The 15,221-nt window shown below is 52.0% G+C and overlaps 6 protein-coding genes across 6 annotated transcripts; 3 read left to right on the top strand and 3 right to left on the bottom strand.

Moving 5' to 3' along the window:
• Positions 1 to 1,361: 1,361 nt before the first annotated feature.
• On the top strand, positions 1,362 to 2,658 carry BBA_01464 (Actin-like protein; the record flags this gene model as incomplete). Its single annotated transcript, XM_008596561.1, has 3 exons — positions 1,362 to 1,399; positions 1,493 to 2,351; positions 2,428 to 2,658. The coding sequence occupies 3 exons, from the start codon at positions 1,362 to 1,364 to the stop codon at positions 2,656 to 2,658; spliced, it is 1,128 nt and encodes a 375-aa protein (XP_008594783.1).
• Positions 2,659 to 4,221: 1,563 nt separating this feature from the next.
• BBA_01463 (uncharacterized protein) lies at positions 4,222 to 4,616 on the top strand (the record flags this gene model as incomplete). Its single annotated transcript, XM_008596560.1, has 2 exons — positions 4,222 to 4,243; positions 4,303 to 4,616. 2 exons carry the CDS (start codon positions 4,222 to 4,224, stop codon positions 4,614 to 4,616), a joined length of 336 nt encoding a protein of 111 aa, XP_008594782.1.
• Positions 4,617 to 5,411: 795 nt separating this feature from the next.
• Positions 5,412 to 7,838, bottom strand: BBA_01462 (translation elongation factor G; the record flags this gene model as incomplete). Its single annotated transcript, XM_008596559.1, has 1 exon — positions 5,412 to 7,838. One exon carries the CDS (start codon positions 7,836 to 7,838, stop codon positions 5,412 to 5,414), a length of 2,427 nt encoding a protein of 808 aa, XP_008594781.1.
• Positions 7,839 to 8,389: 551 nt separating this feature from the next.
• Positions 8,390 to 9,094, top strand: BBA_01461 (COPI associated protein; the record flags this gene model as incomplete). The annotated part of the gene is made up of 5 exons (XM_008596558.1): positions 8,390 to 8,409; positions 8,514 to 8,585; positions 8,659 to 8,717; positions 8,779 to 8,847; positions 8,919 to 9,094. The coding sequence occupies 5 exons, from the start codon at positions 8,390 to 8,392 to the stop codon at positions 9,092 to 9,094; spliced, it is 396 nt and encodes a 131-aa protein (XP_008594780.1).
• A 310-nt stretch (positions 9,095 to 9,404) lies between these two features.
• On the bottom strand, positions 9,405 to 9,755 carry BBA_01460 (uncharacterized protein; the record flags this gene model as incomplete). The annotated part of the gene is made up of 1 exon (XM_008596557.1): positions 9,405 to 9,755. The coding sequence occupies one exon, from the start codon at positions 9,753 to 9,755 to the stop codon at positions 9,405 to 9,407; it is 351 nt and encodes a 116-aa protein (XP_008594779.1).
• Positions 9,756 to 10,547: 792 nt separating this feature from the next.
• Positions 10,548 to 12,812, bottom strand: BBA_01459 (DEAD/DEAH box helicase; the record flags this gene model as incomplete). The annotated part of the gene is made up of 1 exon (XM_008596556.1): positions 10,548 to 12,812. One exon carries the CDS (start codon positions 12,810 to 12,812, stop codon positions 10,548 to 10,550), a length of 2,265 nt encoding a protein of 754 aa, XP_008594778.1.
• Positions 12,813 to 15,221: the final 2,409 nt, after the last annotated feature.

The following is a 15,221-nucleotide window of genomic DNA, read 5'->3' as shown; positions in this document are numbered from 1 at the left end:
AACAAAGGTCCACTTCCGAGGCAAGTATCGGCTATTGCTCGCGGCGGCCCTACCTTTGCGCAACTAATCTCAAGACAGAAACAGAAAGGTAACGACCTGTGGCCTAATAATTCATGAACAAAATGGCTCTATGAGAATGGCGCGTTTCAATACGACTAGCAGGCACAGGATGCGGTGGAATATCTGCAGCAACGAAGATTGGAGCTGGGGAGTTTCCGGTACGCAGCCCCGACTCGTCGATTTGGACGTCGACTGTACTTGTCAAGACGCCGTATGGTGCGAGCAACAAGAGAGGCGAGGATGATGAGGTGATGACTATTGAGGTCATTGACGAAGATGTGGACATGGATATGGAGCATTACGTTTGCTACCAACTTGCAATCTCTGAAGCACTCCGTGCCTAGCATAGCCTTGGTTACTTGTCGCCGCTGAAGTACATTGAAATTTATAGTCGCCCTTGGGGGGCGTGATGATAAGACTATGACTGAGAATCGAAGATTAATAAAAGCTCTTTTTTTTTTTGAAATTTTTTTAATAATAATAAAAACATTCAAAATAAATGATATATTTTAAAAATTCTTTCATCGTACCTCTCAGAAAGTACGTAATAATTAGAGCAGAAACTTTGGATTCCCGATTAGGCATGCGAATCTGCAGACCAAAAATAGCCTGGAGTAAAGTCTTAGCGCATAACTCGAAATGGGAAAACATACGCGGCTTCCATCTCCGTCAAGTTGCAGTTCGGGCCCCTTTCAGCTCCGCAACTCCGTTGTCAGGGTATCTCTATAGTTGGACTGAATCACCCCTTGAGGATTAATTATATCCGTCTTTTTTTACGAAAGAGCGGCCTTTTCCTGATCTGGAGTTGTCATCGTGTCCCCGCATCAGCCGTTTTAGCAACGTCCCACTCCACCACCAACTTTCAACGGGTGCCTAGAGAACTTGGCCACTCTAAGATAATTTGCCCAACCTCTGCAAGCTCTTGTTTCCGACCCCAAAACTGCTGCCTGCTGAATTTCGAATAGGCATCACAATTTGAACATGCAAAATGTGGAGCGAAGCATCACTGTCCGCGTGTTACGATGATGTTTTGTCTGTTTCGCCGACACGACGGGCCTCGTCGCCTTGGCTGAAAAATTACAGTGATGCCTGATATTCGTAATACAATGCTCACACTCTTGGGGGGCGGAGGGAAAATAGAATCACTTTTACCTTTTTAATACGCTGCTGTGTCGCAGCCCTCTTTGCTTCTCTCTCCGGATGCCTCAGCCTAAAACTCCATCTATATTGATGATAATTTGCTTCTGCTCTTTCGGAAACACACGTATTTGGATCAAGCTTTTGCTTTCTTCGCTGAAGCCATGGATGAAGAAGTTGCAGCTCTCGTCATCGACAATGGGTAAGAGCAAAAGTGATCTCACCTCACGCGGGGCTTTATAATACGTTTGTTTCAAGTTTTTTATCAGAAAGCTAATTTTCAACGTAAACATAGCTCTGGTATGTGCAAGGCTGGCTTTGCCGGCGACGATGCACCTCGAGCCGTCTTTCCGTCCATTGTCGGCCGTCCCCGCCACCGGGGCATCATGATTGGCATGGGCCAAAAGGATTCCTACGTCGGCGACGAGGCCCAGTCCAAGCGAGGCATCCTGACCCTGCGCTACCCCATCGAGCACGGAATCGTCACAAACTGGGACGACATGGAGAAAATCTGGCATCACACGTTTTACAATGAGCTTCGCGTGGCCCCCGAGGAGCATCCCGCTCTGCTGACCGAGGCCCCGATGAATCCCAAGTCGAACCGCGAAAAGATGACGCAAATCATGTTTGAGACGTTCAACTCGCCCGCCTTTTATGTCCAGATTCAAGCCGTCTTGTCCCTGTACTCTTCAGGCCGCACCACGGGCATTGTGCTGGACTCGGGCGATGGCGTCACCCACGCTGTGCCTATTTATGAAGGCTTTGCGCTCCCTCCTGGCATTGCTCGCATCGACATGGCAGGTCGCGACCTGACAGATTATCTCATGAAGATTCTTGGCGAGCGTGGACATGCCTTTACGACCACGGCCGAGCGCGAGATTGTTCGCGATATCAAGGAGAAACTGTGCTACGTGGCGCTCGATTTCGAGCAAGAAATTCAGACGGCCGCGCAAAGCTCCAGCTTGGAAAAATCCTACGAGCTCCCCGACGGACAGGTCATTACCATTGGTAATGAACGCTTCCGCGCTCCCGAGGCCCTGTTCCAGCCGTCTCTTCTCGGCCTCGAAAGCGGCGGCATTCACGCAACCACGTTCAACTCCATCATCAAATGCGACATTGATGTCAGAAAAGACTTGTATAGCAACATTGTTGTGGTAAGTAAAACCTGGAGCCGTCCAGTGGCTTTGTATACGACGCGGAGGCCGACTGACCGATTTGCTGCATTTTTAGTCTGGCGGCACCACCATGTACCCCGGCCTGGCCGATCGTCTGCAAAAGGAAATGACTGATCTTGCACCATCGTCAGTCAAGGTCAAGATAATTGCGCCGCCCGAGCGCAAGTACTCTGTGTGGATTGGTGGATCGATTCTGGCCTCGCTTTCGACCTTTCAGCAGCTCTGGATCTCCAAGCAAGAGTATGACGAGGCTGGTCCTTCTATTGTTCATCGCAAATGCTTTTGAAGCGGTAGCCTTTGTGTGTGTAAATTTTTGCGCAAAGCCATCTGCAGTATGGATAGCAGCAAGGATTCACATCAACACCCATGTGAGCCAAGTAAGTCTGCCCAATCTGCCGTAGGTAAGGCAGCTGGCTATTCCCTATCTTGATGTAGGAACACGAAATTATTCGGTGCTTTAATTCTGCAATGTTATCAACAAGCATAATGGTCCTTGTGAAGAATGTTATGATGGGTCGTCCCGTCTGTCCAACAGTGCCTGCGCAAACAGCCTGCTACCTGCTTGATAGCCGAAGCCTTATTCGGCGACAAGTCGCTAAAGACGAATCTTATTCTTGAATAAAGCATTGGCTCCTTCAATGAACATGGTGACTTTTCAAAGTCAACCATGAGTCACACTTGTGCCAAGTATTATGCCCAGACTCGACAGCGTGCCCCATGGGCGTCAAGACAAGATAGGTCATACTAGGAGGTACCTGGAAGCAAGCCAAAGAGTGTTCCCCTCACAATAGCTTCAATCGCGGTCTTTTTTGAAGGGGTACATCAGAATCATGTGTCATGATCGATCAAAGGTAGGGCACTGGCTGAGCTGGCCGCTCACGTTGGCGCGTCGACTAAAACAAGGTCTAGTGCTAGATGACTGCAGATATTGAATACAATGTCGTCATGACGGTAGGCGTAACCGTCATCTGTCCACTTGGCACGAGCGCCGACTATTGACCTTGGTTTACGCGTCTTCTCTTTTACGCGACCCTATTTGTCTCCATGGCTGCTCCGGATCTATCTATTGCTCCGGGTAATCATGTATAGATTTGGCACATTTCACGCCGAGACGCGTACTCCCTTGCCGTTGTTTTTAAGACGCTTCTGCGATTAGCTAGCAGCACAACGATGCTAAAGGGAAAAAATGCCGCCTCAGAGGATGTGAGGTATGTTGCTCATTGATCGAGTAGCCTGGGATTCCGACCAACAACAATCCGCCAGCTATTCTTGGCTGCTTTCGTGGGTCCGATGACTCACATTGTGATTCTAAAGCGGAAATCCAAAACCTATTCGCACTCTTACGAGTTTCACTACTCGTTGGACGATGGTCCTATACATGACTTGCGAATATGACAAGTTCAAAGCAGGCTGATGAAGCTCGTTGCCATGCTCCAGACGAGAATGGAAGTCCTCGAGGCCAAGAGTGTGGCTGGCAGTAAAGAAATGATGATATTCAGATGTTCAATCATTGGGATAATACCACTTGATTTAAGTTTCCTCCAGCATGTCACCACCGCCGCCGCTGCCTCGCTTTGCCTAGAAGAGCTTCTAGGCTTTTACTACTAGAGAACACACACGACCAACAGGGCGTTTCCGTTGTCAGCTAAATAACCCTCGCGTCTACCACGATGACAAGGCAAAAAAACTTTCCAGCTGCTCTTCTTACCCCTCTCTTCCTTTGCTCATCCCCTTCTTGCTCATCCCCTTCTTGCTCATCCCCTTCTTGCTCATCTCCTTCTTGCTCAGCTCTTGGTAATTTCAGCAACACCCCAGACTTGCCCCAATCTTGACGACTTCACACATCACAATGGACGAGCCCATTCGCCACTGTACGTCAAGTTCTACAACTGCAACATGCTTCATTTCTCTACTGACAAAAAAACGCAAGACGTCAATTACGTCATAATCTCGAGAGCATGGACCTCGATCCTCATCTTCGCACTGTATTTCCGAGCCAGGCCTTGGGTGAGATGGACCGATCTCGCCTGGAGTTTTATATTTTGTATCTGGATTCTTGGCACCTCCTGGTCCGTGTACGAAACCAAAAAGCACAACCATCTTCAAATTGGCGGCGTCATTTACGCCGCCTTTGCCATTACGTTTGACGTTGTTTTCCTCGTCGTCCGGCCTTGCATTGAGGAGCCGCTCAAGCAAAATAATGACATTGAGGGCGGGCCCTTTTCCTCCCGTTCGGTGGTATGAGCAGCGCGCGCGCCGGTTTCAGTGCAGATGCCGAACTAAAGACCAAACAAGCATCGGCGCAATAAGATGTGCCTCATCTAGGTAGAAGCAGACCTTTTTGCATATGCACACTGGTCGGTATCACAGTTCTTTTCCTTAGCCTCTAGTCTGACCACGCTATAAAATGATTTGGAGGCTCGCAAGAAGCAGGTATTGAAATGACTACAACGTTGTAACTCCATTCTTTCGAGATAATGTTGAAAAATCTGGCGGCAATGAATAATTTACGATAACTAATGATATCTCATATTCCCCTTTTCTACTCACTCCTAATTGAGACTTGATACAAAAGCACTCAAATTGCCGATTATGCATCCAGGGCAGCTAGTTGCCTCCTCGCGCAGCTACTGAGCGTGATGGCGATCATGCCATGAGAGTACGCACGATGATGCACGGATGGTACTAAGCAAGATGTCGGGCAAGGCTTTCAAGAGGTACCCGGCAGTTTAGTTTATTATAATTTATTGCTTTATAATTACAGGACTCAAAGTTTTCCAACCTTTCAGATACCTCAGATTTCTCCTGACCGTCTAAATCACAAGGTCCAGAGAATCAAGGTACAATGTACACTCCTAGATTCTCGAAGCTGGCGCGAACCAGTGGCCTACTTGGTGAAAAGACAAAAGGTGCATTCACTCGAGCACTCCAGAGTACGCGAGCGGTGAAGAGCAAGCAAGCCCTGGGATAGAAGGACATGCATGCGTACTAGCATGCGTTGGTTGTTTCAAGTCTTTGAATCGTATTATACACTGGCCATTACAAGCCCTTTTCGCGATGTCCAACCACGCGCGCAAACGAGTCAAAGGCCATGGTCATCGAGTGCCGACCCGACGTCTTGCTCCGCAAATGATCATCATAATCCAGCATCTCCTTGTACGGCACCTTGGCCACAATCTCCACCATGCGCGCCGCTGACCGCTTGCCGCGCAGCGACGTCACCGAGTCATACGGGTCCGGCGGCGCGTAAATCTTGCTCACGTCAATCAAGTCCTCGCCGCCGCTCGACTCGGCCGACCTATCATTCACCTCGAGTACCTGCCCGCCGGCGCCCGAGGAAATGTCGTGCTGGACCGTTCCCGCGGCCTGCTCAGGGCACGTAATGTGTGCCAGCATGATGGGCTCGACAATGCCGATTTGGCTCTTGTCAAATGAGTCGCGCAGGCTGCTCTGCACTGCTGTGCGGGCCGCGGAGCTGAAGTGGCCGCCGGTAGGCGTTTCGCATGCCCCCTCGCTCGTGTCAAGCTCGACCTTCACCAAGCACCCATGCAGCGGCGCGGCACGGCGCGGTCCACGAGCGAGACCGGCAATGGCACCGTTGAGGAGCTGCTGGTGTGCCTCATCAATGTCATACTTGACAACATTTTCGTTCGGTACTACAATATTAAACATGTTGCCGTCTCGTTCGATGCAAGACTCCTGCAACGTTTCCCGATGGTGGGCTTCGAGTGGCTCGAGAGTCACGGTGCAGGTCACTTTGCCAGCCTTGCTCGCGACCGGCCTGTCAAACACAGCTCTATGCGGCTGTGTGGCCACTGTGAGGCATTCCTTGTAGTCGACTTCTATCGGACCAAATTGAGCATCTATCTTGTGCTTTTGCCTCATGTTGTGCAGCGAAACGTCAAGATGAAGCTTGCCCATGCCCTGCACGGTAAACTGCTCCGTCTTGGGGTCTCGGCTCCATCGCAGACTTGGGTCTTGCCGCGATGCATTCTCCAGCGCCACCTCTAACTGCTGAGCAGCCACTTTACCGTACGGTTCAACCTGTAGAAAGGCGACTGGTGGGGGGATTTCTGGCGGTCGAATTTGCAGGGTGCGCAGAGCTGCATGGGGGGCTTTGCTGTTTGTCGTTGTAATCAACGTATCTCCAGTTCGGGCCTTTTTTAGCCCTCGAAGAGCACCAATCTGGCCGACTGACAGCTCCTGCACTTCATGTGTCTTGTCGGCTGATATTTGAAGAATACCCATGGGGCTCTCGTTGATTGCCATGTGGGTGTTGAATGTAGCCGCAGTTCGTGTCAAGGTACCGTGGTAGACTCGCACGAAGCTGATGATGCCCTCCCTCGGGTGCTCAAATACCTTAAACACAGACGCGATTGATGCAATTTGCTTCGCGCCGGCTTGCTTTGAGCCGCTATGAAGGGCGCTGCCCAGTAAGTGGTTGGCTCCACTGATGCGAACACTGACGTCCGGTCTATCAGATGGACTCGGTAGATAACTCGCAATTGCATCCATGAGAGGCTCAACTCCAATATGGCGAAAGCTTGAGCCAGCAAAGACTGGTATGGCACGTCCGTCACCGCTCTGAATAGCTCGGCGAATGGCTCGCTTGATAGTCGAGGAAGGAATATCTGTTTCGTCGGCAAGAAACCCTTCCATTATAGCGTCATCGAATTCGGCCAAGCCCTCGACAAGGTGCTGACGGGCAGCACGAACCTCTTTAACGAGATCGGCGTTGGAGGATGCAAGTTTTTCCATCAGCTCCTCTTTCTCATATTTGAGTGTCTTTTTATCATTATGTCGGTAACCGACGAAATCGATAATGTCGATGACGCCGACAAACTCATTCTTTTCCCACCATGGAATTTGGCACACGAGCGGCCATCCCTTGAGACGGCTGCCGATTTCCAATACAGACTTGCGGAATGAGGCGCCCTCGCGATCCAGCTTGTTGCAGTAGACTATGCGCGGGATACGGAACTCGTGAGCCGAGGCCCATACGCGCTCCGTGTGCGCCTCGACGCCCTTGACCGAGTCAATGATGCAGACAGCCCCGTCGAGAACCGGCAGGCAACGGTCGACCTCGAATCGAAAGTCTTGATGGCCGGGCGTGTCGATGAGGTTGACGGTTTTGGGGCTGGTGCCTTGCGGGCAGTTTTCCTTGCGTGGCCAATGAAACGTGATGGCGGCCGATTGAATGGTGATTCCGCGCTCGCGCTCGAGTTCAAGAAAGTCGGTGACTGTATTTCCGGCATCGACATCTCCCACGCGGGACGTGACGCCGCTATAGAATAGCATGCGCTCAGTCGTTGTGGTTTTGCCCTGTGGAAAGCTGTTAATTGACAGAGAGTGATGTGCCCGAGAGGCCACGAACCGCATCGACGTGAGCGATGATTCCGATGTTTCGAATGTCTTGTAGTCGATTGGCTTGATACTCTTGAGCCAATGAGCTATAAAGCGCGGCATTGCTGAGGCGGAGCGTCGCGGCAGACCTGCATCGCCAACTAGTGAAGGCGAACCGAGGGGTCGCGCGAGCGACCGGTAACAGAATCATAGCCAATTGTGAGAAGCCGAAGGCTTCAAAAGTTTCATGCAGTCATTCGTAGAAGCAGGTAACGGCCAGTCGGTCACAGCACCTCAAACTCACAGAGGGCAGCGTTTGGTTGCATGGATGCGATCGATGACCTCGAAGCTCCAAATTCAATCGGTGGCAGAATTCGAGCTGTGGCCCCCGACACAGGCAGGCGGTGAATTAATCTTTCATGTGGGGCAATGACAGCTGCCAATTGCTGCGCAGCCCCTGGCCCCTAGAGTGGATCCTGCTACGTAGTTCAAGACGTAGGAACGACTTTGGGGAGTTTCTTGATCAAGTTCAAACCGCTTTCGTACCGAATTTTCGCTTAACAGCTGCCTGGAGTAGATTTTTCTCGCATCGCTCTCCTTCTTAAATCCCGATCGCCATCGAATCACATAACCATCGTCGTCGCTACAATTTTGCGCCTCCCACTACCGTCGTCATGGAGCTATCGGATATCTTGTATGTTGTTGGCGGAAGCTGGCCAGTCGTCAAGCACGGGAGGCCGCTGCGCTGCGCCAAGCGCTTTAATCGAAACTTTGCTAACGGATGCGTCTAATGTCTAGTCGCATTGTCAACTTGGCCGTCGGTGCCATCACCGTTCTTGGCGGTGTCTTTGGCTTCTTTGGTGGCGGATTGTACGTTCTCATTGTCGCACTCGTCGCTCGCGCGCTTCTGAATGCTCCCCCACATGCTAACCTGGCCAAATAGGCGCGCCATTGTCCTCAGCATCTACATGATAATCTTTGGTCTTTCCATTGGTCTCCTTGGTACGAACGAGCATCGTCATCCAAGCCAATTCATCGAAGCCGTCGCTAACAGCCGCTGCAGAGTTCCAGATCCCTCCCCAGGTCTCTCGTTACGCCAACTTTCTTTTCTCCTTTGTCGGCCGTGGTGTTTGTACGTTGACACGCCTTCCTTTTGCTTTGACGACCTCGCCAGTCTACGGCATGCGCTAACAACAGCACCAGTCTACGTCTTTCTTGGCTGCCTCCTCCTTGGCACAAAGATCATCAGCAACATCGCCGGTGGTGTTGTTGGTGTCATCGGTATCGCCTACATTGCTCTCGAGTTTGTGCCCTCCATCGAGCCCCCTGCCAACATGCGTGAGGCCGACGCCTCTGGCTGGGGCGCCGAGCAGGTTTAGAAAGCCGATACTAGTCATTTGTTCACAGACAGCCAGCAGCAGCAGCGATGGCTCACTGCACACAAAGCTGCGTATGATCTTATGGATAAACACAAAAAATGGAGCATAGCCCCTGGCTATGAAAGACCTGTACCAACTGATTGAGGAGTGTCGAGATCTGTGGCAGATGTCGACTTTGGAGATTACACGGCGTTCGTGATAGACAATAGCAGATACCTATGGAGATGACCAAGAAAGTATCTCGGGTCATGGTGGTCAAATTGAAACTATTGCTTGACTGGATATCATGACTGTGCGCTAAGAACAACATTTAATTCGCTTCCTTCTTCTCAGCAGTCTTTTCCTGCCCGCCAGCGCCCAGCTTCCACTGACCCGCATTCTCGACGCCTTGCGACACGCTGCCGAGGCCGCTCTGGATTCCTGTTCCCAGGCTGGAGACGCCGTCGCCGACAAATTTGGCTCGGTCCCCAGTGACGTTGTTGATCGTATCCCCGACGCCCTTGCCCGCGGCGCCAGTGACGTTGCCGACGGTGCGGCCCACGCCACCGAGAGTGTTCCCGAGGGCACCCGTAACGAATTTGGCTGCGCCGGTGGCCTTGTCAGCGGTGGTGTTGCCATTACCGGGCGCAACGGGGTTATTGCTGTTTTCGTTGGAAGACATTGTTGTGTGTAGATTTTTTTTTTTTGAAGGGATGTGTGCGTATTGTAGTCGGAGTTTACTGCCAGTAAAATGAGTAAACTGTATTCAAGAAGAAAATGTTTGCTATAATGCGTTGAACCTTTGTAAACAGGTTCGGTCCGTTTGCTTTATACTGAAGCTGTTGTAGGGATGTTGCCAGCATGACGAATATGACGTCATTTCATGGTCAATTCGCCCTAGATGTGATGCAATATTTACATTGAGCGATGCATCTGTTCTCCACAACTTTGTCCGGCTTGTTGTCAACTGATCATCAGGCACGTTGCACAAATAAAATAGGAGAAAAAAAGCTCGGTCGTGTCTGTCTTGCAGTAGCTCGGCGGTAGATCCCCTGATGCACATGCAAGTATCAAAGGTAGCGCGGGAGGCGGGCCATTTAACGTCAAGATTACATCGTTTATTCGTATGCCATTCATGATTGATTTGGCTTTCTAAAATAAAGTATCATAGTCAAAGAGGACAAGCTAACTGCATGACATGCCTTCTAGGCTTTCAAAAAACGATTTAGTAAGAAATGTACTTAGCTCATGTGCTTCTTAAGCCTACAGCACATTGCCTCTCCTGTGTGCTGGCTCGGCGGCCCGTGTAGACTTATGTAAGGGAAACAAGTTCAATGTGAGAACTAGCTGTTTTGAACAATAATACATGAATACAGAAATTGCGAGAGCTATGTACCTCATAACATGTCAATGATCTAGATGAATTTCGCTCTTCATAAATGCAACGCTTTTTCGGGCGATCCACCCTCGCCGTCTAACCAATGTTGAACTCGTCCGCACCCGTCATCAGCATCATGCCCTTCTTCCTTAATACATTCCTGGCCGCGCCTTGATCGACCTGCTGCTCCTTGTCGTCATCCTTGGCAGCCGTCGCACCACCCCTGGATCCCTTGGCGCCCTTGGCGCCCTTGCGCACTTTCCTGTCGACGCCAGCGCCCACGCCGCGCGGCGGCTCGCGCAGGGCGTAGCTCTTTGCGGTGTGGCCGAGGTGCAGCTCCGCAATGTCAAAGTGGACGCGCTCCTCCTTGATGTGCGTCGCGTAGGCGCGTATGTGAGACTTGAAGCCATTGCGGGCCAGCTCGAGGCGCCGAGGGTCCTCCAGCAGGCGCTGCTCAAAGTGCAGCTGCATCGTCTCGGCTTTGTCGTGATACGTCTGGCCCTCAGTCAGCTGGGCGGCCGTCTCGACGGGAAACTCGAGCTTGGACATGAGGCCCGTCTTGAGGATGGCCTCGTAGGATTGCGCGGTTGGCGCGCCCGAGGCCTTGAGGAGCTCAACGTAGCCTTCCTCGGAGCCAGGGAGTAGGAAGAGCACGGCCTCGCCCGCGCGACCGGCGCGCGCGGTCCGGCCGATGCGGTGGATGTGGTCGGCAAAGCTGAAGGCAGGGTCGTATTCGATGACGAGGTCCACTGAGGGGATATCGAGACCTCGAGAAGACACGTCGGTTGTGATCAATACTGAAGGCGACTTGCAAGCGGAGAACGTGCGCAGTGTGGCTGATCGGATGGGTTGAGACAGAGAGCCGTGCATTCTGTGTAGAACGACTTCGGGACTGGCCGCGGACGTGACGTATGCTGCTCTGGCAACAGTCTTGGAGACTAATTCCACATCCTTTGGCTCTGCCGGCGGCGCTTCTGCGTCCTTTGGGTCCCGAAACAGTTCAAAGTGAAAATCAACGGCGTCGGCGCAGGACATGAAGATGATGACCTTCATGGTATGTCCTTTGCGAGAGAAGAGGGACTTGAGATAGCAAACAAGCGTGACCAAGCGAAGCTTTGCCGGTACAATGACGTGTGTTTGGTGAAGCTGCGCAGGCGCCTTGTGCTCAATGTTCTCGTCGGCTGTCATTTCACCCTTTTCGGCGGACAGGAAGACAGCATCTGCCAAACTTAGCTCGCCCAGCTTCTGCACATTCATCTTCATGGTAGCTGAGCACAGAATAGTGACGCGACGGTCAGGAAGCGCCGCCAGCGGTGTCCCGTTGGTCGTCTCATTGGCTATCTCAATCTCACGGAGAGCGTCGATAACCTTTTTCAGGTCGTCCTCGAAACCGAGATCCATCAGCCGATCGCCTTCGTCAAGAACAAGCCATCGAACCGTGCCGAGATTCAAGGCCTTTGTATTGTCTATATGGTCTGCCAATCTACCCGGGGTGGCGACCAGGAAGTTGATGCCCTTGCGGATGCGTGCCTTTTCTGCCTTTTTTGACTCGCCTCCAGTAATGGCCGTCGAGACGAGCCAGGGAAAAGGCCTGATGAGCTGTTCGAGAACTGTATGTGTCTGCTTGGCCAGCTCTCGGGTCGGTGCTATCAGAATGGCAAAGATGCCAGAGTCGCGGTGAATCTGCTTGCCGTCGTTTTGCGCGCTGAGCTGCAGCACACGGTGAAGAATGGGCAAGAGATATGAAAATGTTTTACCGGAACCTGTCTCGGCCTGCACGAATGCGTCGCCGCTGCTGGTAAGCATATGCGGGATGACTTTCTGCTGGATGGCAGTTGGCCGCTCCAGGTTCATCTTGCCAAGCTCCTCGACCAAGCGGGAAGAGATTGTGAGAGTACCAAAGTTGGCCACGTCGGCGAGCGGCGCATTGGTGGGCGTCGGGGCCGTCCATTCCTCGTCCTCAAAAACTGTTTTTTGCTCAGGGTTGAAGCTGAAGAGACTGGAGACGACCTGCTTTGTGCTCTTGCCGCCGCCGCCGTGTCCATGTCGGCGGTTGTCAAAAGGCGGCGGCCTGCTCCCCGCGCCACCGTGATCGATTTTGATATGGCTAGGTCGGGTCCTTGGTCGGTAGTCGTCGCCAAAATTGTCATCTGTGTCGGCTCTGCGGCGTTTAAAAGGTCGACTGGGCTCATCGAGGCGGTCTCTGGGGGGTCGCGAGGGCGGGCCGCCGTCTGGACGGGGACCTCGAGCGCCTCGTTCGGCCTGTTTTCTGTCTCGCCAGCGTCCGCCTTTGAACTTGACTTGGGGCTTGATGGGCCCGCTTCCAAGTTCAAAATTCAATAGCATGCCATCGTCAGCCATATTTTCCGGAAGCAATCGCGACAGAGCGCGGTGGGTCGTTGGTATCAATGTCTGCGGCTGCAGGGACTGCGCGGGCAGTGATAGATTTTGACACTTTTTTCTGGGTCCTGTTTGGCGATAAGATGGATAAGATAATTCGCACCAGCCACACATGAGAACTTTGCCACAACGGTCTAATGAGTGAATTACATCTGGATACCAATAAATTACTAGCTACGATACGACATTTTCGCCGAACATGCTTGATTGCCAGTTTGTTTAGCTGAGTGAGTTGATGGGCGGCAATTTGGTGGGTGCTCTGGTAGCTGGGCGGTACCGTCATACAAGACGAACATGCAAGACGAACATGCAAGACGACGATCTGCACGACTACGACTCTCACTATTGATAAACAACAAGTGCGCATTCTAAAGCGAGCATTCCGCAGACCAGAAAAAGCCTAGCTGTGGCAATAGAGGGGCAGCAAGACCGAACGCGATCAAAGAGCTCAAGCTGGGAGCTATGCAGCGTATCGGAGGGTCAGTGAGCGATCGGAGGAATGAGGCAAAAAGATGTGAAATCGGTTCGGGCCCGGACAAGCTAAGCTGGCCGAGAAGGTGTAGGGGGGAACAGGCAATGGTCGGCGAGGTAGGAACAAAGTTTAGGAACGGATAGCAGGACCCGACTGTGCGGGTAATACTGGTAGGATTGCGCCGTCGAGGGTTGCTTTGCAAGGCTAAGCCGTCTGTGCCGCTCCGCTCCGCAGCATCCGAGAGGGCCTGATGAGGCCTCAAGGCCTGTGACGGGACTTTTTCGTGGGCGCAGCCATGTGACGGTGCGAAGCTTGCACCGTAGCGTGGCGGGTATCAGAGGAGCCCGCTAAATGGGTGTTGACGTTGACGCCAGACGAGGCTTGCGCAGCTGTTTCACTATTTTATTACGTCTTTCATCTTGCTTCTTTTCTTTTGTTTTGTTTTGGGTTGAGTGGCAGTGTGAGGTAAGGAGACGTGGCAAAGTACACATCAGACACTGGTAGTGGGTAGTGCGATCAATGCGATAGCCGCTGGCCTTTTCTTTTTTGCTTTCTGTCCTTTTCTTCTTTTTTTGCCGTACCAGTGCCTACTGGTTGGTAGGTCTTTTATGAGCAAGCAAGCAATGGGATAAATGTGCGAGACACCCGCCCGAGTCGCCACTCTTCTTGTCAGGAGAGCGGATCTAGGCCGTGCAATATATTGATGGTCCGGGACGGGTATCAAGGTATGTAAAAGCCAATGAATAACGGTGGATATTTTATTTACAATGCTCACTTTGTTAAAAGCTGGGCTCCCGTGTGGATCGTGCCCCTTGACCTTGATAATTTGTGCTCGTCATGTCCGGCAGAGGAGCCTACTATATTGCTTCAGAGCTCTGTCCACTGGGGCTGAACCAAGGATTGGGGCGGCGGCCAGCGGTTTCCGGCTTCTTCCACGGCACCCCACAGAGCCTCCCTAGGTTTTTACTTGTGCGAAAAGAGTCGAGATGACGCGCGTTGGAAGCCTTAGGAGCCTTGGGAGAGAGGCAGCTGGCAGCCACGCCTCATGTGTGATGTGTTTCTTCACATGCGATGAGTAGGCTAGGCAGCATCGCAGCTACCAATGCCTACACCATCTTCATCAGGCTACACAGTAATGATTCTAAGCAAACAATACTCAGACTCTGTCGACGCCACTCATTTTATAGCCAGATGATCCGGCATCAGAGCATTTGTAACCGTGGACTCCTATTACCTGGGTCAGCGGCGCCAGAATGTTCTATTTTTTCCTGTGACAGCTAGATGCGGAGGGGCAGAGGGGCATCTGCAGCGGGTTCAGCGGAGCAGGCGGGCAGCAGGCCAGTGCTCAGTGCTATTCGGCTACGCCAGGAAGTCGCTCGCCCGCTATAATTAATAGAGCAGATAATTAAGATAATAGGCATCTAGTATAAAAAAAGGCTCTGCGACAAGAGACAACTATCACTGCTTATCATCTTCTTTGGCAAGGCGATCCTTGCCCCCTCCAATTATTTGCTTGCCATCCAGTCCTGTGGGGCGGTGCAAAGAGTCATTCCGTAATGCCCCATAAGCACACCCTAACGCTCCCGAGTCCACCCTGGTGCATCTGCAGCTCACTGGTCAGTCAAATGCCACAGTGGTCCTTCAGTCCCTGGCCACTGCCAGTCATTCTAGCAAGGTGTCCACTCATTATTTGCATCTCCGCACGGTAAGCCGTGTGGCCGTTCAGCGCCCTACGAATATTCTCGCGGCATTTAGGCCTTTTTATCCCCGCATCCGGTCACCTCTAGCGCACTGCCTGGCCCTGTTAGCGAATTGCTGGCCTTTGCAGCGCACTTTTCACGCTCCTACGGCGCTATAACCTGCTGTCCTTCACTGTACCTAGACCCCAGTCTTGCCCC

The sequence above is a fragment of the Beauveria bassiana genome (genome assembly GCF_000280675.1).
Source record: "Beauveria bassiana ARSEF 2860 unplaced genomic scaffold BBA_S00003, whole genome shotgun sequence".
Classification (NCBI taxonomy): Eukaryota; Fungi; Ascomycota; class Sordariomycetes; order Hypocreales; family Cordycipitaceae; genus Beauveria; species Beauveria bassiana.
This window is presented reverse-complemented; position numbering and strand designations above follow the sequence as displayed.